Below are 23,777 nucleotides of genomic sequence, written 5' to 3'. Positions count from 1 at the left end.
TCTGTCATATACAAAGATATTTTTATAATCTAATTAAAAAATAATTAATTACAAGTCGTAACTTTAATATTTGGGATTTTGCATTCTGGGATACTAATTTACGGGAAAATAATGCAGAGAACATAAGGAACTCTACCTTTGGATGCTTTTTATTTTCTCTTCATTATTTCCTTGATCCATCACAGAGACCCACTTATCACAGAGCTGGGATGACAAAATGCTGCCTGGGATGTTGCGAAGAAAATCCTTATCAAGAGAAAAGAAGAACAAAACACATGAACAGCTGTTCTGGAGCGTGGGAGGGAGTAGGAATAAGATATGCAGATACAAGAGGATGTATCAGTGGGACAGCACTAGCTGACAAGCATCTTGTTCCACACAGCAACTAAAACCAAAAGAAAATCATCTGAGATAAAGAAGATCTTTGGATTATGCTTAAAGTGAATATTTTCCTGCCCTTTCCTAACCCTTTTCTGTCAAAACAGAGGTACTGGTATGCTTCATCTGCTATTGCTGAACTAAAAATCTGCAGTGGGGCAAGTTATGTTGATGCTGCATAATGTCTGTCTTTCCTTATCACTTAACTTCATCTGTAGCTTCATCTTGAGCTGCCAAGCTCTAATACCACCAGACCATAAGTACTCCAAGGCACCCTCACCTTCCTTCCCCTAATCAATCCCTTTTGGTAACGGAGTACTTAACTTTAACTAGTCATGGGTAGTCCTGCTGCTCCTGTTTCCTGATAACTCAGCCATTGTTGGGCAAACTGTTGCAACTGGGGAAGAAGCCCAAATCCTAGCTTCCCAAACAAGCCAGGGTAAGGGAAGCTATGATGCACATGAATAACACATTTTCTCTTCTGTCGTAACTCTTCACTGAGATAAATACTAAGCAATTGCCCCTCGGTGAAACTGTTCCCATGGGATGAGTATTGCACACCAGCACTTTGCTCGGTGCAGCTGTCCTGCCCCTAAACGCAGGTCTTAAATTTTCTACGAGGAAAGTCACTGTGTAAATCTCACCCATGAGAACCTCTCACATAGTAGCAAGAGGAGTAGCTTTCTGCAATAAAAATATTCCACCGAAGCAGTGCTTGCTTAACAATGGAGATTACTATTTCTTTTAAGCAAAACCTACACATAAACAGATGCAGGGTACTAAAGTAAGAAGAAATACGCTGATTCTTCTTGTCGCTGAAATCTTACTTAAGGTCTGGCATGCTTTTTTGCACAAGTAGCATTGTTTTTAATGTACAAGTCTGTAAGAAAAGATAATCCATGGGAAAATTAATTCTAATATGTAGGGCAACACTATATAATCACCAGTTATTACTGACAAGTAAGGAAACAAGTCTGCACTACTGCTTTTCTAGTATTTCTTTGACTTTAAACAGAGAAAAGGAAAGTTACAGGACCAGGTTGTAACTGAGACCTCAGAAGCTGGCAGCAAAACAAGCTGGCTAGCCCTCTGTCCCATCCTAATTCAGTGGTAGCCTCCTTTAGAGGTCCTCATTATTTCAGTGGGCCAGACCACTCTTCTTAATTCAGCCCACTAAGTCCTTTCTGGGCCTGTCCCTGAGGAAAAGTTCTGCTTGTTTATGCCCAGGATCTGCGTTGCTCTCATTCTAAAAGGGCAAAAGAAGCGTTCTTCACATACCTTAAACAAAGATGCTGTCACAAATATGGATTCACAGGCTAGATCCACTTCAGCACCTGAATCAAGCTTCTCCTTGAGCTCTTTGCAGGTTTTTGCACTTCCAGAGCGTCTGAAAATACCCTCGGTGGAAGGACCCTCTTGGTAAAGAAGGGACAGCATGTCCTAAGGAAAAATAAAAGGCAGAGAGGCTTTCTCAGAAATACATTTTATTGTCTAGTGCCACTAAAATGTAGCTTTGCCACTTTTCCCACAGGTGAAAACCTCTGAGTCCTAAAAAAGCTCACAAATCAAACACAAATCAAGGCTGACCCTGCAAGCTATGCCAAACTGCACAGCAAACCTGTGGTCTGGGGCACTGATTTTGGAAAACAACCCCTCAGAAATACTGTGCCACCACTGTTGAGCACTAACCTCCTGCATGATCTTCCAGGATCTGTGCAAGTTTTAGCCAAGTCATTTAAATATATAAACACTGTAGTATGGGAAAAGGAGAGTGGTCTACCTAATGCAAAGCCCTGCATCTGACAGTGGCCTCAGCCAGACACCACTTTGCCTCAACGTATGAGAACCTCACTGCTCATCAGTGTGTTCAGTATTATCAACAACCATAGACAAAGACTTCTGTTCCACGCCTGATGTCTGAAAAAAATGAGCTTTTATCTAAGCTGGGAAGTGCTTTCTTTTGTTAATATCTAGCTACACTTCTACAGCAGATCAGAGTTAGTTTTTTACCCCTTCTGCTTCTTGTGAGCAAGCAGCTTAGGGCTGTTAGCAGGACCACCTCTGGGACAAAGTGCTCCTGCTTGGGATGTCACTCAGATGAGGCTAAAGCTTGAATTCTGGCTCCTTCAAAGCCAATGAGGCTGCAAATGAGTAAACAGGCAAGCAACTCACTATATGAGGTATTTAAAAGGAAAGGGAAAGTAAGCAGATTCTTGCCTAGCTTTTAAAATAACAGGAAGGCCTGATTTTTTCTGCTAAATAAGAGAGGAAAATGAGCAGAAAGGAAATTCTGAAATCAGAGATCTCTCCAGAGGTAACATGTACATGATATTTTCCAGTTGCTTAATTCTCTGCAGCCTCCTGTGAGTCGTTTTTCAGACATGCTGGTCACCTCTCCCCAGGCCTGCTCCAAGCAATGTGGAATTTGTCATATTTGTCTCTTCTGAGGGGTAAATGAGTGCAGACAGTCTCTGGGACTATGTGCATGCACACAGTGGGCTGAGGACTGAGTTATCATACAAAATGGCATGAAAAGGGTCACTGGGGGAGAGTCTGTCATCATTAAACCAAGTTACTGCAACAGTAATGGCTAAACAGTGAGGTTTGGTGACTTCCCTTGTCTGGGCTGTAAGGTAGGTGGAAATTTACTAATATTTACGTTTTGGAGAAATTTCTGAAATGCAGCATTCTGAAATGCACAGAGAGAATGAGAGACCAGACTCTTACAGAGTCCATCTCTAGAGGGCTTATTTAAATGACCTAAATGATAAAAATGCACACTTCTCCTTCAAAAGAACGTAACAAACTTGAAAAAAAAAAGACCTGAAAAGTCCTGGTATGATTCACTATTCGGGCCATGATAAAGCAGCACATCAAGCACAAGCGTAGGAGACAAACCATCTTTTCCTGTAAACTCGTGTAATCTCACTGATTTCAGTGAGGTTCTGGCAAGTTGTTCCACCTGAAAGCTGGTCTGTTAGGATGAGGGGTCCAATCCTGCGGGGCTCACTCTCACCCTGTAAATGTTTCAGCTGCTGCATGGACAGCAGGATAGTCCTCAGTCCTGACCAAAAATGCCACACATCTGCCTTAATTATGCACACGAATGGGCCCTAGGACAACCCTTTTCATGTTCCTGGACTGGGTTTGAGAGCACCCACAGAACTAGCGCTCCCCATGACAAGATGAAAAGATACTGAGGTGCTCCCGTAGCATCTCATTTTTGCAGTGTTGCTGTCAAATCAAAAACGAGGACCCCAGTGCGTGAGTGCCCTGAAATGGTCTTCTTAAGGGCAGGTAGCACTTACACGTGAGTATGGGCTGGCTATTTGGGACAGTAGATGCCACATTCGTGGAGCTGGGGATTTTACACAGATGGGAGCGGTTTAAAAATATGTATGTGAACGTGGTATTTATTTACACTGCGTAAGTGAGAATTAGGGAAGAACCAGCCTTATAGCATGGACTATAAAGAAGAAATAGCCTGGAGCAGCAGAACCATCACACACATTTCTCAAGCTGTTTGGTATTAACCAGGCCTGACCACAGCATATGTTAAAAACCAAAGTTCTTGCTGAGAACCACAAATGAGGCTTCCTTCCGGTTTGTCTGCTTGCATAATTTCAGTGTCCCGTTTACAAAGTGTCCCCATGTTCTTGTTCACTACACAAAGAAATTCCGCCACTGCAAGAGCCAGCCCTGAGCCTAGGACTCACCAAGAGTGGTTTGGGCAGGTTGTCATCCTCACAGATGGTTGTCAGCAAGAGGCCAAATAGCTTCCCAGGAGCAGCAGATGTTGAGGAGAGGGGCGCGTTGTCCAAGTGAGTGCCTGGGCCACGCCAAAAAGCCCAGTTTATGATAGATCTTTTCCTTTTAAATGACTTCTGGCTTAAGTCTGGGAAAAGAGAAAGGTGTTTATTAGAAGAAATGCATTTCAATTCTAATTCCAGTATTTGTTTTGCAGTGGTTGCTATGGTTTCAAACGAAAAAACGTCATGAACTCAACCAACTCTTTGGCATTCGGCTCAGCCTAATCCACCATGCGCATACCTGTGTGTGTGGGGAATGTGCTGCCTGACCCAGGCTCCTCGGAGGATCACCAGCATCTGCCCTGCACTGCTGACCACAGGCTCAGCACTTACCACTAAGTGCAGGATGGAAAACCTCAGCCTTCTGACTTCACACAGGGCTGGGCTTGCTAAATAACTCATTTCCCATCCACAGGTGCAGAACCACAGACATTCTTCGGAGAAAAGTAACATATAACCACCACTGCCCACACCTTGGCTTGCTGTCCAGAGGCATCCTGGTTCCCCTGGCAAAGCGGGAGAGCACCTGCTCTCCCCACAAGTAGCACCAGAGAATCAGCTAGTGGGGTGAGATGTTTTCAGACCAGGAAAAGTCACAGCCTTTGCTCTCTTCTCCACAAAGTAAATGTACCATTAGTGCCCTCGCTCCAAGCATTTGCTGACCATGGCCCGTGGACAGTGCCTGCCCTTTAATCAACGCCTCCCAGATGGCATTTCAGCGTCCTGCTAACACACTGATGGGCTCCGTTTCTCTTCATTTATTTTAATGTATTTCATGAGACAACTAAATTGTATCACTAATTGAAGCTCTTATTTGCAGCGCATAGAGAAGGAAATACTGGTATTAGGATACAAAAAGGGCTTTTTCTTATGACCTTTCTCAGCATCAGCCAGTGTAAGTGCTTCTTAGCAGCACGGGCTATTGTTCAGGGTGTGTTGAGACTGTTTCTGATGGAAGTGCTAACCAGAAAAAAACTTATTCTGTTATATTTTTCATTTTCTAGATGTTTTCAAAGCCAGTCAGCTTTGATGTAGTAGTTTACCTACCCTGTGCGCCTTTCTATTAGCTGGTTCTTCCACCTGGTCAAACATTTTGCTGTCTGCTGTTGTGGAGGGCAGAGGGTAGAAGCAAGGCTTGCAGAAGCAAGGATTGTGGCATATGATATAATACCAGATTTTTCTCTCCTATACTTTACTACACTTGTTTTTTAGCCCAAACAGTGATTTTCTTTATACGTCATTCCATTGTAGATCATGCTGCCTTTGGGAATGGGTGGAAGTCTTTTCATTAGAGGCTTACAGGAAGGAAAGTTACAGTTTAACTCAAAATGTGAACATATGAAAGCTCGATGAAAAAAATCTTTTAATAAAAAATAATAAGGAGAATATACATTTTAAGCAGTCTAAGGCTTCGTGAAATCTAAGTTTGGCAGTGTCTAAGGCTTTACTTGACACATCACGTTTTGGGAGAACATAACTAACCTAGACCTTTCAAAATGGCTTTTTTTTTCTTGCAGATGAGCTGGATATTAGCACATGAATATGGTTTGCTTCACTTAGAGTTCTATTCACACAATGGAAAATACATATTGGTGTTTTTTCTGGCAACCTTGTAGATCTCAGTGGAAGTAAAAATTAAGAAGAAATGCTATTTTGGAGAACAAGGAATAGCAGAAGTGGAAAAAAAGTCCTTAAAACTAGGAAGTTTTCTTAGTTTCTCACTGTTTGCTCTACTCTTAAAAGCCATGGCCCAAACTGACAATGTGAGCAAGGGGTAATTGTGATTTGCTGCAGCTCCCTCCTGGGACAGAAAGGAAATCTTAATCTGTGTTCTTCAACATACCAGAGCAGAACCAAGAAACTGATGTATGGCAATGAAATGCCATGTCACTTACAAAACTAACATTCACTGAACAACAGGAAAACTCATCCTTTTCACATGCCCTTTTCTAAGGGGGTTGAGAAGTCTTAGGGTAAAGAGCAGAGGAGAAAGGGAGGATGTACACTCTCTTTTCTTGAACCTGTGCAGAGTTACAACACTAGAAGCCCAGTCTCCTCTAAGCCAAGACAGATGCCAATTGTTGTTCTACAGAAGTACTTACACGCAAAAACATCAGGGCCTTGCTCTGGTGATTATTCTAGGCCAGAATCAGAAAAAAACCCAGTAATTCTTTGGTTGCAGATCTTGCTCAGAGCTCACAGCAGCCATCTGTTGTGCTCATATTTTACACACAGGGAATTTCTATGCATAGGTAGTGTCCCAGCCATGCAAGCGGCATTTCCTCTTCTTGCAAACTAATCAGAAATTTCTAAATAGAACCTCAGATCTATTTAACAATGTAGCATTCTTTCTGATCAAACCATTGTCAAACAGTTTTAAAAGACCTCCTTTCTGTATTGAGACCAACTCGTTGAAATTTTGCTTTCCCTCTTAATAGATGATTGAATAATAATTTGCATTACAGACTAGCTTCTGACAGCAGTCAGTTCTTTCAAGTTAAACTTTAAGCAAATCAGTATTTACAATACTTTTTAGACATGTGCTCACAAACATTACTTAATGGCTATGTTTAACTGGTAGGCGACCATTCCCGTTATGTGCTGAAAGGCTGCAGGAGAGGCAACAGAAACACTCCAGTTCCTCCACACAGTAAATTCTTCTGTACTTTTCTTAACCATCCTGCCAGGACAGCTGACACAACTACACCACCACAGCTGGTGTCCACACAGCTACTGATTTGACATGATGGCCAGTTGTCAGTCATGCCTGCCTGTCAGCACCTACAATGCTGCCTAACCATGGTGCACGCTGGTACAAGTGGGCAGCTACCCCTTGCTGACTCCAGAAGGGACAGCGTGTCCAGCACAGCGGTATCGGTGCAGAGAAATGATGCAGGGAGGACAGCACAGTACGTGCGGCAGTGAAATGTGGGGTTACAGCCTTCGCTCCCTGCCAATTTACCCAGTATGTGGCAGTGTGCCTAGTGGTTACCTAACAACCACACAGATTTTGGCTTGCTGATCTGCAGATGAGCCCAAAGCCAGGCCACAGACCAGGCTTGTGCACAGGTACCCTTTGCGATTTTCCAAAACCGAAATAGGTGAGAAGGAGTTAGGAAGAGCATAACAAACAGTGCTGTATGCAAGAAAATCCGGTTTGCAAGCAGCCAGATCTATACATCAGTTTAAAAGGTTTTGTTTGATGAAAGTAGGAAAGGTGAAGGGACTAAAAGCTTCTTTGTCGCGCTTATGGCAGTCCCTGTGCCTGACTCGCAGGCTGCCCCACGCTTCTGCTGCCCCACAGCCAGCCTGGCCTCCCCTCCCGCGGCTCGCACAGCACCGCTGACAGCACATCTGCATTAGAACTTTACAGGCCTGATTTGCATTTCTATTTTCTCTTGCCAGTCAACGTCAGCTGCCAAGTGAGGCCTGTAAACTTAATTACACCCCTTTGCTAGATTGCCTCATTCTTAAAATATGCCATGAAGTAATATATGATACAAATTAGTGGGGAGGGGGGGATGAAGGAGTGCGGAAAGGAAATTAATTTATATAAAATGCAATCAATTTCCGGAATAATTTGTAATAGACACTGTTATAGCCTCACTATGTTTAATTTCTAAAAACTCTACAAATGGATTCTATTCATATATTGTGGGAGATCTTAGCTGTTGGGGAGTGCACAGGATAACAGTGTGCATATGTTATTTTTACTATTATGTGGTCATTAATGGTGAAGTTGGGTAGAGTTTCTAATTAAGCAGAGTATTCCATTGTGTTAAGGACAACAAAAACACACCACAGGATGCATCCTTGCCCTACAGAGTTTTTGGTCTGATGTCATTTGTTTTACTCATGAGCAGTGAGCAGCCATCATGTCATTGACAGCAGAGTACAAAACACAGAGCAGGTGCTCAAATTTTTTTCAGCATCAAGGCCAAAGGCAGATGAAAATACTACTGTTTCCATTTTACTCAAAAAGAAGTGAAATAAAGAAATCATATTTGCTCACTTCATCTAGGTACTCAAGCACATGCCTGGGCTTTGCTGCGTGAGGGTCCCAGTGAGGCAGGTGTGAGTCCTAAGTAGCTGTTAGAGACAAACGATGCTGACAAACGTTGCGTGGGAATTCTGTGCCGAAGTCAAGCCTTGACTCCTGAACCGTAAACCACCCTGCCTTGCTGCAGAGCACGGCAAGCGCCGCAGAGAGAAGCTCAGCTAATAGACTTACAAAAAAAATGCAGGGGAGAGATCTTGTCTTTCTTTTGCTGCTTTTGGAAAAACCGTTTGACAGGCAGCTTGTCAAAACGTAACTGAGGAAGATGACACACTTACAACAGCACACTCAAATCAGGGAGAGCCCCACTGCAAAATCCTCCATGCAGATGGAAGGTACATCTGCATCCTCCTCTTCGCTTTCCACCACCCTCCCCATCCCGGCACGTTTGCTTTCTAGAGCAGAGGCGGGGGGTGGCCGGGCGGTGTGTGAGCGATGCTGGGACGTACCGTTCAGCTGCTGGCACACAGCCAGGCGGCTTGGCTTCAGCACAAACTGGCACTGCAGCTCCTGGGGCAGCTGCTCCGTCAAGAAAGACCCCTGAAGCTGCCTGGGGCAGGCACAGTGCTTTGATCCATGGGGCATCGCGTCACGAATGTGGCTCATTTTAATTCCAAAGGGATATTCATGTCCTGTTCAAAGAGAAATCATCATAATCTGTGTTGGATTGACTGGAGACTTGCAAAACTCCATCTGCCTTGGAGGAAAACCAGATTTTGCATGCTGGCCTGCAGCACTTTCTCTCTCAGTAATCTCAGAATTGATGCTTTTCTGCATATTTATACCAGCACAAATCATACACTGGAAGATATGGAGTTACTATGTTCAGTGTAGTTAAAGAGACATGAAAGTAAAATCAGGCCTACTACAGCTGCATTGCATAAAAGCCCATCAGAAAAAGAACAAGTTACAATTTCTAAATTCAATGTTTTCTGCTCTTCTTGTGACACTGGATGTTTAGGCATCAGCTGGTCATATGGTTCTGGTAAGAAACGAGATTTTGTGAGCAGTCACCTATCAAATTTTTGCTGAGCATGCAAAACTGAAAAATACAGTGTGAAAGTGACCTTCCCTCCCTCTCCATGCAACAGCCATCAGCTCAGTCAAACAAGACACAATCACAGTTCCTGTCTGAGGCTGAAACAGGAAGGAAACATTAATCACAGGGCTAATGCAAATGAGCTATGCTCGGCATTAACCAGCATCTTTGGGGACTACACAGAGGCAATTCATTTCTGGAGGAGCTTTCAAAAATGCCACCTGGAAGATATTTTTTGGACTTATCTGAAGACCTGGCAGTTGAAATATACTTAATATGGGTGCAATGTTAAGACATTTTACTTAGCTTGCACTTAGACTTGAACAATGATAGTGGAAGAGATGTTATTTGAGATTATAGGCAGTGTGAAGCTGAAGCACCATTGAACTCTGCTTCCGATGTCTACCTATGATAAAAGTTGGCTTCATCTAATAAACCCTGGCATAAATATGAAGAACAGCAACAGTTTTATATCAGATTCTTCTTTTCTAAGGATTGCAACTTGAATTTACAGTGAGGGAGTGTCAATTAGAAAGGCCTTTCCCATTTCTGAATTCTCCGGTTCTATGTTTAAAGCCATGGCTATGATTTTATCTGAAGAAACCACATGGAGAGTTGCAAAGACAAAGTCTGGTGTGTTTCAAAGACAAAGGAGTTTGCTCTGTCTATAAGGTGCACAATTTAGACATTTTATAAATATTAATGTTATCTGACTCCAGCAAAGCATTTTTAGCTAAGGCTGCTTTAAGAAGGAATGCTAAGATTTACTGTGGTTAGATTTGCAGAAGGAAAACAGAAAATCCACAAATTTTTCTTGTTCTAATAATCTGTGAACTCATATAGCACAAGTAATGCTGGACTTCTACAGGGAAAGGTTCTTAATAACAGAGAGGGATTTGTTCTCAGTGAATCATGGGCCAAAATCAAATCACTCCATCCAATCACTTCTGAGCTTTGGGTTGATTCCTGGGGATGAAATGTTTCAAAAAGCACTTCAGAAAGTGAATAAGCAATAATTTGCTCGTAATCAGAGGGGAGCTGTCAGCCAGCAAGAGAAACACAGGATTGTAAAGGACCTCTTGAATCAGTTAACTGTGTTGTGGAAGAACAGAACATTTCTCAAAACTCTGCTGAGTTTTGCTGAGGGGGCAGTAAACAATGCTATGGAAGAAATACGGTAAAGCTGGACCAGCTCCAGGAGAGGAGGTGAGTGGAGAGGCTGACTGTAGAAAGACTGAGGCTCATGCAGCAAAATTGGGGCAGAAATAAATGAGTGTTTTCCAACCTCTTTGTGATACAAACAAACAATTGCTCTTCAAAACAAAGGATCAGCATCTGACTAGCTCCCCAAATAAGCAAACTTGCGTGACAGGGAAGTAAGAGAAAAAAAAAACAGGAAAAACCAAACCAAAACAAAAGAGGAAACTGCATTTTAGACTTCTCTGTATTTCTTGCTTCCTTCAGCATTAAAGACTGAGTGAATGTTGAAAAACAAAAAATGTCAAGAACTTACCAATAAGAGGGTAAGGAGCATCTTCTCTTCCTGAAATCACCCACAGCTTGTAGTCTTTCTCAGAGCCCTTTAAAACCAAAATTAAGAATAAGCTTGCCAGCCATTAAGAACAGGTTCATGTTAGGCTTCTCACAATATATGGATAATCTGCACCTTGCCTTTACTTCTGCAGTGCACAAATTTGCCACCAGGAAAGCTTCTAAGGGAGTGGAGCATCTCCCGTATGAGGAAAGGCTGAGGGAACTGGGTCTCTTTAGCTTGGAGGAGGCTGAGGGGTGACCCCACTGATGTTTATAAATATGTAAAGGGTGAGTGTCACGAGGATGGAGCCAGGCTCTTCTCTGTGACAACCAATGGTAAGACAAGGGACAGTAAGTACAAACTGGAACACAGGAGGTTCCACTTAAATATGAGAAGAAACTTCTTCTCAGTGAGGGTGACAGACACTGGAACAGGCTGCCCAGGGGGGTTGTGGAGCCTCCTACTCTGGAGACATTCAAAACCTGCCTGGACACCTTCCTGTGTAACCTCATCTGGGTGTTCCTGCTCTGGCAGGGGGATTGGACTAGATGATCTTTCGAGGTCCCTTCCAATCCCTAACATTCTGTGATTCTGTGATTCTGTGTGTCTGTCATGTGCAATGTGGTTTGTGTGACCAGGGTCCAGCTCTGAGCTATGAGAGGGGCTGGAGCCTGTCATTTCTGAAGGAAAAGGAGATTTACCCCAGTTCTTTCACTGCTCCTGGAAGCAGAGGGATGGAGGTTACAGTCTGCCAGGACTCAGAATTGCTTTTGGGGTCAAACCAAGATGCTACCCATGACAGACAGCCTCGCCATGTGGCTGAGTCAATCCCTGGCCTGCGTGCCTCCCACTCGCAGGAGGACGGACATGAGGCAGCCCCCAGATTGGAAGGGACCTCCAGCCCCAGATGCTGCTCCTGGCCCCCAGAATGTCTGTGTCCCGCTTCTCCCCAATGGTGCTGAGCAGCACCCAGTCCCACAGAGAGACAGGTCTGATCCCATAGAGAGATCACAGGTAAGCAGCGCGAAGTGGAGGCCGTGGGCAGAGCATGTGGCAGACGGCGGGCAGTTGGTGCAAGCAAAGGTGACCCTTCAGCTCCGTCCTGAGTACCAGGGTAATCGCATCCTCTGGGACATGCTCTGGCAGCACAGGCAACCTCAGCCTCACACCTGAGATATCTGCTCCACCATCTCACCACCTATGGAGCTCAGGCTCACCAGCCGACAGTATCCCATGCCCTGAGCTGGAGAGCCAGGCAGGAGCACCTTCATAGAATCATAGTACCACAGAACTGTTTTGGTTGGAAAAGACCTTTGAGATCATCAAGTCCAACTATTATCCTAGCACTACCAAGTCCACCTCTAACCCATGTCCCTAAGAACCTCATCTACGTGTCTTTTAAGCACATCCAGGGATGGTGACTCAACCACTTCCCTGGGCAGCCTGTTCCAACACCTGACAACCCTTTCCATGAAGAAACTGGTTCTAATATCCAATCTAAACCTCCCCTGGCACAACTTGAGGCCATTTCCCCTTGTCCTATCACTTGTTACTTGGGAGAAGAGACGAACACCCTCCACGCTACAACCTCCTTTCAGGTAGTTGTAGACAGCAATAAGGTCTCCCTTCAGCCTCCTTTTCTCCAGGCTGAACAGCCCCAGTTCCCTCAGCTGCTTCTCATCACACTTGTGCTCCAGACCCCTCACCAGCTTCGTTGCCCTTCTCTGAACTCCCTCCAGCACCCCAATGTCTTTCCTGTAGTGAGGGGCCCAAAACTGAACACAGGATTCGAGGTGCAGCCTCACCAGTGCCGAGTACAAGGGGACAATCACTGCCCTGGTTGTGTTGGCCACACTATTCCTGATACAAGCCAGGATGCTTGTTGGCCTTTTTGGCCACCTGGGCACACTGCTGGTTCATGTTCAGCCAGTTGTTGACCAACATTCCCAGATCTTTTTCCACCAGGCACTTTCCAGCTACTCTTCCCCGAGCCTGTAGCGGTGCCTGGGGTTGTTGTGACCCAAGTGTAGGACCGGGCTCTTGGCCTTGTTGAATCTCATACAATTGACCTCAGCCCAATGATCCAGCTGGTCCAGATCCCTCTTTATGGCCTTCCTACCCTCCAGCAGATCAACACTCCCATCCAACTTGATGTCATCTGCAAACTTACTGAGGGTGCACTCGACTCCCTTATCCAGATCACTGATAAAGACATTAAATAGAACTGCCCTCAAGAGATCTGATTCGCCTGAGACCTGAGCCCATACTGATGATGCCAAGGTGAGGATGGCACCCAAGGGGCTCCTGGCACTCAGCGCTGCCCCAAAATCTCCTCATAGGGCTGTTGTTGGCCCTTTTGTGCAGCTCTTTTGTGTGGAAGGGCTTGGGAGAACCGGATAGTACTTTAAGACTGCTGAGCGTTTTTTTAAAATTGACAGTGGAGAGGATAAATTTACATCAAAGGAGACAATTTCCAGAGGATTGGAGAACGTGAACATCTTTGGGAAAAGCTGTGTAAAACTGCTGATTTGAAAGCAAATTCTAAATATTGCCTTTAGCATAAATATACATGTCAATATTGCAGTTTAGCTGAAGAACAGTACATTTTTTTCAGATATGACGGTGAGACAACAGAGATAAAAAGAATGACATTTAATATAAACCACTCTCAGGACAAGAGGTAATAGCAATAGCAAGGATAATACACCGTATGAAAAGCAATCTGTTATACCTTAAATCCCTTTTCAGTGACACTACTAATCAGGATAATGAAAGTCTCAAAGTTTTGTGGCTACAAAAGGTGATAAATACCTCATGATAGTATTTATTTGGCTTTAAAATGAAATCCTACTCTTTTTTTAAGCAGATTTGCCTACTACCCTGCATTGTCTGGACCTTCATCCAGTGTTTCCAAAGCTCTTGAAACTCTTTCTACTTGCTGCACGCAGCTGGTGTAATGCTGATACACCCAATAAAGCCTTCGCAGTTTGCTCTCTGACTGACAGAGCTTTCTGGCCCATATTAGCACTGCTGTTAAGTCAGCTAGCAGGGGCCAGAAGGAAAATAAATAGGCTTTGGAGACATCCCTGGTGCCTTAGGGCAAGCAGCCAGGAGCAAATAAATACAGCTGAGGAGCACAAGAAAGGCTATTTACTTTTCCTTTTAAATATATATATGAAAGGGTTCGTTGCTGTGAAGGGGAAGCAGGGGAAAGGGAAGAGCTAGCAAGCACAGTTTCAGGAGGCAGACCGCTCATCTCTCGATTGCAAATGTTGCCCTTTATGGGCTTTATGAGGCCATTTGTCAGTATAAATGTGACTGTCCCAGAAAAATCAGCAAGTGTGCTTACAGAGCTGCGAAACCCAAGGCCCTTCTTTCTGCCCCACTTGGTAATTTGGAACAGATGATCAATGCCGTTTTGCACGAACTAGTTGTCATTTTACCAGACAAACCACAGAGGGAAAAACTCTGATGCGTTAAACCAGAGTGAACTCAGCCAAAGTAATAGCCCCATTAATCACACAACATGTGAAATGTAGTTTCTATAATTGCCATTGAAAAGTCATAGAGGTCCTTTCAAGTGGTTCTTTCTGGACATAAATAAAAACCTTGAGACAGCGTATAAAGCAAAGCTTCCTCACAGTCAGAACAATCCTAAGAGGGGGTTGGCTACAGCTTAATTTATTTAGCTTGTTTGATTTTATTGCTCCTCTTATGATATGCCTCTAATGAAAAAGGCTTTATTCTATGAAGATGCGGTGAAAAAATGTGGAAAATAATTCTGCAGGCAAGATTTTACATCTTTCAGATGGCTTTCATTTGTTTTCCACTAAAAATGAAAATGTAAAGTTGAGGAAAGTGTTGATTGTCATACATACAAAAGAACACAAAGCAAAAACCTAATCAGCTCCTCTTCTGCTCATGTCAGACAAAATATTCTCTTCCAACAATACCATTTTCCTGTTTTTTCTGCACACAAAATGAGGAAGTGCAAATGACACACATAAAAGGACATGAACCTATTGAAGACAGTAGAGGAAGAGGGCCACAAAGATGGCCAGAGGGCTGGGGCACCTCTCCTGTGATGGCAGGCTGAGTTGGGCTTGTTCAGCCTGGAGAAGGCTCCAGGTAGACCTTACAGCAGCATTCTAGTACCTAAAAGAAAGCTGGAGAAGGACTTTTTACAAGGGCATGTGGTGATAGAACAAAGGGTAATAGCTTTAAACTGAAAGAGGGGAGATTTAGATTAGATATTATATAAGGAAGAAATTCTTCCCCATGAGGGTGGTGAGGCACTGGAACAGGCTGCTCAGAGAAGCTGTGGATGCCCCATCCCTGGGAGTGTTCAAGACTGGGTTGGATGAGGCTTTGAGCAACCTGGTCTAGTGGAAGGTGTCCCTGCCCATGGAAGAGGGGTTGGAACTGTATGATCTCTAAGGTCCCTTCCAACTCAAACTCAAACTCAAACTATGGTAAAATGGTTAAAAATGAAACACATAATAGTAAAGACTTGCAATTGTAATATAGCACAATCTCTCGATTTTTGGTGAAGACTGTAGTAGATAATGAGATGGATTGTAACTTACATCCTAACTTCTCCACCTTACAGTTCTTCTTCTATCAACTCCAGAGCCACTTTATATATATATATATATATATATATATATATATATAAACTGCTGGATTCTGAGCTCAGGCCCAAGCCATAGCCTTGGTGTAAATAGGATGTCTGAGTCATAACAAGACAGACAGAAATTACTGTACCTAGGAAATACCAAACTAGCAGAATAGGCCCCTGGATCCATTAAAAGCCTGTATAAATTAGAGATAATGAATGCTAGGGAAGGCCAATTCTGAAGGGGCATTTGGTCATATTTGACTCTTCATAATGAAGGCTGTGGTACAAAGAGACTTGTCAGATTCCACACAATGAGATCAGTATATACATCAAGACTAAGACATTTTAAAAAAATCTTGTTACTCATGCAGCAGACTGACAGGCCAGTTAAAAAGCTGTCATTCAGGAGCTTCTGTGACCATGGGTGTTTGTTGGAGCCACATTGTGATACAATGAGAAAAGCAGAATATGGGACCCAGAATTCTTGTCCCTTGCACTGATTCATTAACACACCTGAGGTACTACCTTGTCCAGTTTAGAGCAAAGGGAGCCAGTTCAGGCAGTACTTGGTCTACTAGGAATCGCTGCATTTACTTGCTGCACTATCCTGCATTATCGTAAGTCCTGTAAAGTCTTTTTCCAAAACAGTTTCAGGACATTGCTTAAATTGGGTGCATTCAGATTCTGTGCAATCACTCAGTTACATTCATATCTCACATGACACTAAAAGTCCATAGATATTTAGAGTGTCTGATCTGGACACCTGAGAGCAGTGCTTGTATTTGTAATCTTGGGACACAGCTGACTGGGCATGTTTGCACATTTTGAAACCAACTAACAAGCATGTCAGTAGGTTTCCTGTTCACAGTGAAGTATGCAATAGGAGCTGTCTCAAACTCTCACTTCTTGTGTCAAGGTATCTCCTCTTAGGCATGAGGAAAACGGATTTTAAAAAGAGTTTCAAACATGATGGATCCCTTACAGGGACAACAGACTTTATTCAAAACTTTTAAGGCACTTGATGATCTCTGGAGGTCTATATATTAACTAAGCACTGTTGCTTCATTTCACGAACACTCAATTGCTATGATAAAGTATTTAATTAATGTTCATATCCTCAAACTTGGAAAAAGTGCAAGAGAAGATTTGATTATTAAAATGACTACAAAAAGACTCATTAGAACTGGTGCAAGGACTTACGTTAATTCCCAGCTGCTGCAGGGCCATGAGAATTACATCGTTTGCTGTATCAACATTGCTTACACTTAGGGTTTTTGACTGTGAACAGAAAAAAAGGAAAGGAGAAAGTAGGATTAAAAATCTGGATTTGCAAAGAGTATCTGAAGTACAACAGCTCTGCATAAGTCATTGTTGAAAAATAATGTTAAAATTTTACTTGATGAGTTAGTTATAGTACACAAATAAAGACCCAGCTGAGACGAAGGTTTGACTCCTCTGCTTCATCACACACTTTCTGGTTTTGCTCCCCACTTCCCCAACAGCTCCATCAGACGGAAGAGTGCCCTGACTACTGGGAACAAGACCTCCACATTAAAATATGAAAAAGGACACAACCACTAACTGCACTTTAGACACCGCAGGAGGGAAACAATGGCTTTATTAATTTAAAAGCATACAAGTTTCCTTTGAAAAAATTGAGCTTTTCAGTAAGAGGTTCTCATTCCCCTTGTTAATAATTTCTGTCCTGTCTATTGAAGATTTAACTGGTAAGGAAATACTATACACAGGCTGTTCATCTCTATATCCTTTGCCACTTTCTGTATAGACTTCTCAAAGCTAGATTTGGCTTAATACCAGAACCGCTTCCTGTCAGTAATCTTTCATCCAGTTAAAATGCTACCTCTCCGGCATCCTCCAGAACCTGCTGATCAGCGGTATGGAGAAGTATGGTTCTGCAGAAACACCACTTTATAAATAGCTACGGTGAGCAACACGAAGTGCCGAGCTTTGTGTTGGAGGCAGCGTGGCTCTCCGCAAGGCAGCCCTTTCGCAGTGAGACTCCAGCATCACTCCTGCAGAGCTGGGCGATGCTCTGTACCTCTGCACTATGGCTTGCTCTTATGCAGGGCAGCACATACCAAACACACCAGGATTAATGACTCCATCCCCAGCCCCGCTGGGATGCGGCAGCACTGCTGCCATCACCTTGCAGAGGCAAAAACAAGTGGGGAGAGCGTGTCCAGAGTGGCTTTTGCTTGCACCATCACACCCATGCTGGTCTCACTTCCAAGCCGACAGGCAGCTCCCACACATCAAGCACGGGTTACTCAGCCCTCTTCAGAGGCATGCTAGTTTGGCTCTGCTAACAAGACTACACAGCTTTCGGATTGCAGCTGGTTCGTGGCCAGCCGAAAGCCCTGGCAGAACAAATGCGTGCCCGCTGCAATAAACCGCCCAGGCGTATCCAATGGCCCAAAGAAGGGAAGGTGGCAGAGCTGGGACGTAAATGTTCATTGCCAGTCCCAAGACAGTTTGCTATATAACCTGCTGCCCTGTGTAGCGTATCAGTTTTATACTGGCTATAGGATGTTCAGGTGAAACAACCCCCTGACATTCTGCATTTAGAAAAGATCTGAGCTGTACGTTTGTATAAGTCCCTGACGATAACAAGCTGCCATGGCAATCAAAGGAAAGTAGTGAGAATACTGTATTATCTTGCTTCAGGACATATCTGAATGCTCACACCATAAAAAATTTAACATTTGCCTGAAGCAATGACATCTGGCTCTCAGGAGTAGGTCAGCACATTTGCATAAGTTTTGCTCTTGGCTAGAATATAATAAAATGGTGCATGCCTTGTGTTCAGCCTTCCTACCCTCCAAAAATGAAATAATTCTTGGACATCTCCAGCTGCTGTAGCACAAGGACCACAGTGCCATAAGAACTATTTGCATCACAAAGTTTCCATCTGCTCCTCCTCTGCTGTATTACTGATAATAGCTAGACTACAATGTGCTGTTTCTAGGACTGTCAAGATCAAGAAACTACATTTGGCACACGAGCTAATTATAGCTAAGGAGAAAATACATTAAACAAACAAACAAACAACGACAGAACAACAAACCCTGGTACAGGAGTGCAACACCTGAGCACGTAAATGATTTATAGACATCTACATCTGAGCACACTTTGATCTGCAGTTCTGCATTTGAACTATCACAATCATTGTTTATTAACATTTGTCTTAGCAACCTGGCAATTTTAACTATTATTGTTTACCTTAAAAACTATTTTCCGAAAAAAGGCAGACTACTTTATGCTTACATCTATGCAAAACCAGAATTCTAAGTGTAGATTCACTGTTGAGAAAAGACCTCCAATGAAGTCTAACTTCTGCGAAAATTTATCGTGTCCTTGCAAATACTCTTTAGGCTTCTGAGCATGAAATACAGATCTTACAAGCACAGCTAGAAAGAAAGGACAAATACATGAGAAGCAGGGGAAGAATGGATGGATTATCACTGACTCTTAGGGTATCCCTAGGGAACTGGCTACATACAAGAATTTAGTTAAAATTGGTTAAAAAAGGACTTAGTAAAAAAGGTGCAAATCACCCTGTAGATGACCTTTCTTTGGCAATTTACCTTCTGCCTATAAATTTACCAGCATCGGCTAGCTGATGAAAAACATGCTTAAGGCAATTTCAGGGTGTTCATATACACAGCTTTACTGACTTACGATCATTATAAACAATAAAACACATTGCAGCTTTACAGAATTGAATGAAGGCAGCTGTGGGTTTAGATCAGATTTACAAGCAAAAAAGGGTACATTGTACTGGGCATTTCTGAAGATGCTTATGCATAAGTTCCGCTAGAGGTGTTTCTTGGGACTTCACACTGTACAGTCTTTAGATTGCGTGCCAGAACCAGTATTTCTTACCAAGCACACTGTCTTTAAAAAGGAACTCATGTATTAAACACAGGAAACAAACATTCCGGGGCTGCATATGCCAAGTCTTTTAAAAGGGCTGTATACTTACAGAAGGCTGCAAACCAAAGGAACCCTCCCAATATCCAAAGGATTGACAGGTGACTAGCATGCATAGGTGATGTGGATTTAGACGCCCGTTTAGCTCAAGAGCACTTACATATGCACATGTTCCCACGTCCTTTGCAATTATCTTCAGAGGAATGCTTTTAGGATAGTCTTTTTCTTTCTCTTCTCTTATTCGACTGACAAAACAAGTACAAAACAAGTAAATTTTTAATATCACCAACGTAAATAGCAAGAAGGAGATTTAAATAGCAATCAAGTGGTAATTGGATAAGAAGCAGATTGTTTGCAGAAGTACTGCAGTAGAAAGATCTCCGAGGACAAGAAAGCATCCAGCAGTATCTGAAAGGGATGCTGACTGCAGCTCCCAGTAATGCCCTGTTGTATTAAAAGTTCATTGTAGGAATCAGTGTAAGCAGCAGAGAAACTGGATTTAAAAACTCAAGCTAAAACTCCCCATCATTGTGATGCCTCAGTCTGCACTACAGGCTCTTACTGGAATCCATTGCATCCCATTGTACAGACCCATTCAAAGGGCTGAACAGAAGAAAGAATGAGAAATTATCCACAACAAAGATGATTTAAACAACCCCAGGAACTCTGAAGAATCAGATGAAGACACGAACCTCAGCCAGCAGAAGTAGGTAACCAGAAAACAAAACCACCACTAGTAGTTTTCTGTCTGAACACTGACTGAAATAAGACAGCTCTATTTACACAAACCCTCCCACCATACCCTCCAGCTTGGAGTACATTTTGTAAGACCAAAATACAGCCAGCCATGAGCAGCAGAGTGGTTAGAGCAGAGGTTCCTGAGCCGGGCTTGCTTAGATGCCATCACTATGGAAAGAGCCGCAGGCTCAACTAGAGCAATGGTGGCAGAGGCTCCTATAACTTTGCGGGGAAGGGACTACGTGTGATACGAATTGCTCCAATTTTGTGCTGAGCCACGTTCAGGCACAGGGAAGTGTTTCCCTCCTTGCGTAGTGATCGTGGCACATACATCTTCTGTAGGGAGAAGACATGAGATTTTTTTTTTCTTAATATTACTTTGAAAGAGCTTATCTATCACAATGGCATCGGCACCACAGCTTGGGAATCACTGCTCTAGATGACTGGGACTTTTTTCAGTGTCTTCAAAGATTGTATAGTAAAGTACCTTTGCAAAAAAGACAACCATGTTTCCTTTTGCTCTGCAGACCTGCAAGAATTATAGAAAAACAGGGACAAATCAGCCATCATTCTAATGCCCTTGTACAAACCACGGTGGAACGGACTGCTTCTTGGTCACAATTTCCATAAATACCAGCAAAAACAAAAAGGTTTTTCCAGATTTAAATGAAAAATCTGTTTCCCTGTAAAATCAGCTGAAAAGCCTGTCACAGAGAACAAAAGTCCCAGTTACCAGTTTTTGTCACAGATGTCCAAACAGAAGTGGCGGACACTTTAAAATAAGAGCTTAATTCAACAGTTTGAAGTATTTCCTCAGGTATATAGACTTCTTTCCGCTTTCACTGTTCTAATTCTCTTCTTATTTATTACTTGGTTTATCACCACATCACAAAGTACACATAAACCACAATGAAAAAATGTCCCATTGTACTTAGTAGGGTTTAACTTTGGACATTTTAAGGCTTATCTCATTTATCTTTATCTCTTTCAAGTATACAAAACTGTCCAGTTGAATGTAATTAATAAAAGGATAGTGCAAGGAAGGAATCTACCATAATTTTTCTTCAAATTCCTCTATTTAAATCCTGTCCCAGATGGAGTCACTGCTTTTCCCACTGCTTCTTCTCTAAATCAAATTCTTCAAATTTTCAGAGCAGGCATTTAGGGAGCTAGAAACCTACGGAAAGATGTTGTGAGGGGAATGTACTTTATAAACATTAATAACATGATTCTGCTTTGGCTGCTTCAGTTCTATCAGATATGAATCTGCGGATTCATGCGTGGTGTTTTAGATTTTTCTGTATCTCTCCAGGCAAAGTAATTTCCCTTCTATAAAATCTCTGACTCTGTTTTGATTGAAGCAATAGTTTTCCTATCCAGCTGCTTTCTGATAGCTATAAAGGATCACATACTGTCTCTAGATCAAAGCTCGTGTTTATTGGTAAGAGTTCAATTGAAAATCAATAGAAAATTTCAGCTTTGTTTCTGGACTATTAACTGAAAAAAAAACATACACAGGACAACCAGCTCAATAGAGAGCAGTTTGTATGCAGCATTCTCTTTGGATACAGACAATGTGACATACAAATTTAGCTGCATGTATCAGCTTTTGCTCTCTGTTGGTAAAGAGGAAAATGCATTTTCCAAGACCCAGCCAAATCACTGTGGCTGAGCAGCTGGGATTTCAGGGGGGCGGTGCCCTCCCTTCTCCAAAGTGACGACAGAGCCCTCCTGCTGAGACTAAAATTAGCCTAATCACTGAAATTAGCCCTTATGTGTCCTACAGTCAATGCTGCAAAGACAGACCAAAAATCCTTCTCTCTATTAAAATTCAGAGATTCTGCTTTAAGAGGAATTTTGACATTTTCTCTGGCTCAACTAAACTGAAAAGAGAAACAGGACAAGGTCGGTATTTCACTGTATGTTTCCTGCTACTACGACTACAAGCTCTTCTGTTTAAAAGTGTCCTACGAGAGTCTCTTTGATCCCCTCATTAGCTGGGCTGTTTGCTATTTGTAGTTCATCTTATTAATTAGCCAAGGTGTTTGTCAAGTTATACCCCCCCAAAAAAAAAGAAAGAATTTCCACTAGGCAAGTTTGCAGCACACACAGTGCTTTGCTAAATCACATATTTTTGCAAATTTTTAAGTGATAAGTGAGTATCACTGCCATATTTGCAGAGAGATAGAAGATGAGGCATGAGGGTGACTTGCTCACAGCAGCAGCAGGACTTGGTTTAAGAATCAGCAAGTTCCTGCTTCCCACATTCACTGGTGCTGAAATGAATCCACCATAGACTTGTTACCTATCAGACTAAAAACATTTAAGTAACTTGTTAAATAAAACATATCTCAGTTCTTACCTGAAATTTGCCACACAGTTTGTGGTGGGCCAGCCCAAAACAAAGGACCTCTCTGGGTCTGTGCTGCCTTCACAGACTTCTTCTGTACAAAATGCTGTCCACATCTCACAGAGACGTGCTTGGCACTTCAGTTTGAAATGAGAGTGTGACCTGCGGGCAGAAATTCACAGGTATGTCACACACACGAATGGATAGCAAGGCAGGTTAAACATCTCAGTTTCTTCCTTCAGGCACATGTGAAGCTTGCATTGGAACTGGTGTCAGAAGCACTGCCACTTTAATTAAAGAAAATAACGTTTTATTTGGGTTGCGTATAAAAATATATCAATTTTTCATCTAAATGGCATCAATGGATATCTTATGTGGGATAAATAGGTTGCTTGTGGCATCTCTGGACATCACCCTTCTCGCATGAGAACTGCAAATGTCTAGAGCCCCCTCCAAATTTCACCAGGAGGCCAAGATTGCCACTTGTGTTGGACATTTCTTTCAAGGACTTTAATGCCATTGAGGAGTCCACAGCATAGCTAGATTTCTTAGCTCCAGGGTCAACAACTGTGGTGAGTTTCAGCAGTGACAACTAGGCCAGAGCAAATGAAGCAATTCTGAAGAAAGAACAAGCAGAAAACTGCCGTTTGTGTTAACTACAGCACAGGTCACATCCAGACTCTAAGAACTGGCTGCAAGGTACCTTTAGGCCCACACCCCTTGGAGAATGAGCCAGGACTTGGTGCATTCTCAAAATATCTACTCATCTACAAGGAAGACACATAAGTTCCCCATTTTAAAAAAAAATTGGCCTTTCCTGTATTTTATCTTACTAAACATTAGAGTACAGTGAAAGTCAAGCTTACAGACTTTCACTCTTTTATTTCAACTCTTTACTTCCACTTAATTTCTCATGATCAGTCTCCTTCCTTTGTAGGATGGGTGGGCACCAGTGCTATGTGAGCAACAAGTGAAATCTCACAGAGTCAGTCCAGCTCCGTAGCAATGCAACAGCCACTCACTGCGGGACAGGCCTTGCAGATGGAATTACCTGAGCTACGGTTCTCCTGGGCCAGCGGGGAAAAGCGTCTCCTCCCTGAAAACATTGTGCCCTCCTAATCCAAGGACTGCAAGCAAGAGCATGTCAGCTCATCACCACATTACAAATGTGGATGGGGACAGTGCCAGGCACCAGGATGATTAGTGCTCTATAAACAAATATGCTAGGTAAGCAGTTTCTTAGAGCTTTGATACACATGGACTACCTTCTCTGAGATTAGTCTCATTTATAAGGTATTTGATT

The 23,777-nt window shown here is 42.8% G+C and overlaps 1 protein-coding gene across 2 annotated transcripts in view; it reads right to left on the bottom strand.

Annotated features, from left to right (window-relative positions):
* ARHGAP20 (Rho GTPase activating protein 20) overlaps positions 1 to 23,777 on the bottom strand; it is a 62,834-nt gene that overhangs the window by 5,230 nt on the left and 33,827 nt on the right. Inside the window, exons 4-12 of one of the 2 annotated variants that reach the window (XM_082065387.1) lie at positions 22,487 to 22,636; positions 20,612 to 20,653; positions 19,547 to 19,631; positions 16,636 to 16,713; positions 10,797 to 10,863; positions 8,694 to 8,876; positions 4,095 to 4,273; positions 1,657 to 1,818; positions 137 to 246 (exon numbers count right to left, since the gene is read on the bottom strand). In XM_082065387.1, the coding sequence (XP_081921513.1) occupies positions 137 to 246; positions 1,657 to 1,818; positions 4,095 to 4,273; positions 8,694 to 8,876; positions 10,797 to 10,863; positions 16,636 to 16,713; positions 19,547 to 19,631; positions 20,612 to 20,653; positions 22,487 to 22,636 (1,056 nt within the window). The remainder of the gene's footprint in view (positions 1 to 136; positions 247 to 1,656; positions 1,819 to 4,094; positions 4,274 to 8,693; positions 8,877 to 10,796; positions 10,864 to 16,635; positions 16,714 to 19,546; positions 19,632 to 20,611; positions 20,654 to 22,486; positions 22,637 to 23,777) is intronic. The other variant, XM_082065388.1, reaches the window with a different exon arrangement.

The sequence above is a fragment of the Streptopelia decaocto genome (assembly GCF_964273445.1).
Source record: "Streptopelia decaocto genome assembly, chromosome: 1".
NCBI classification, from domain to species: domain Eukaryota; kingdom Metazoa; phylum Chordata; class Aves; order Columbiformes; family Columbidae; genus Streptopelia; species Streptopelia decaocto.
The sequence above is the reverse complement of the archived record's forward strand: the minus strand, read 5'-3'. Positions and strand labels throughout refer to the sequence as shown.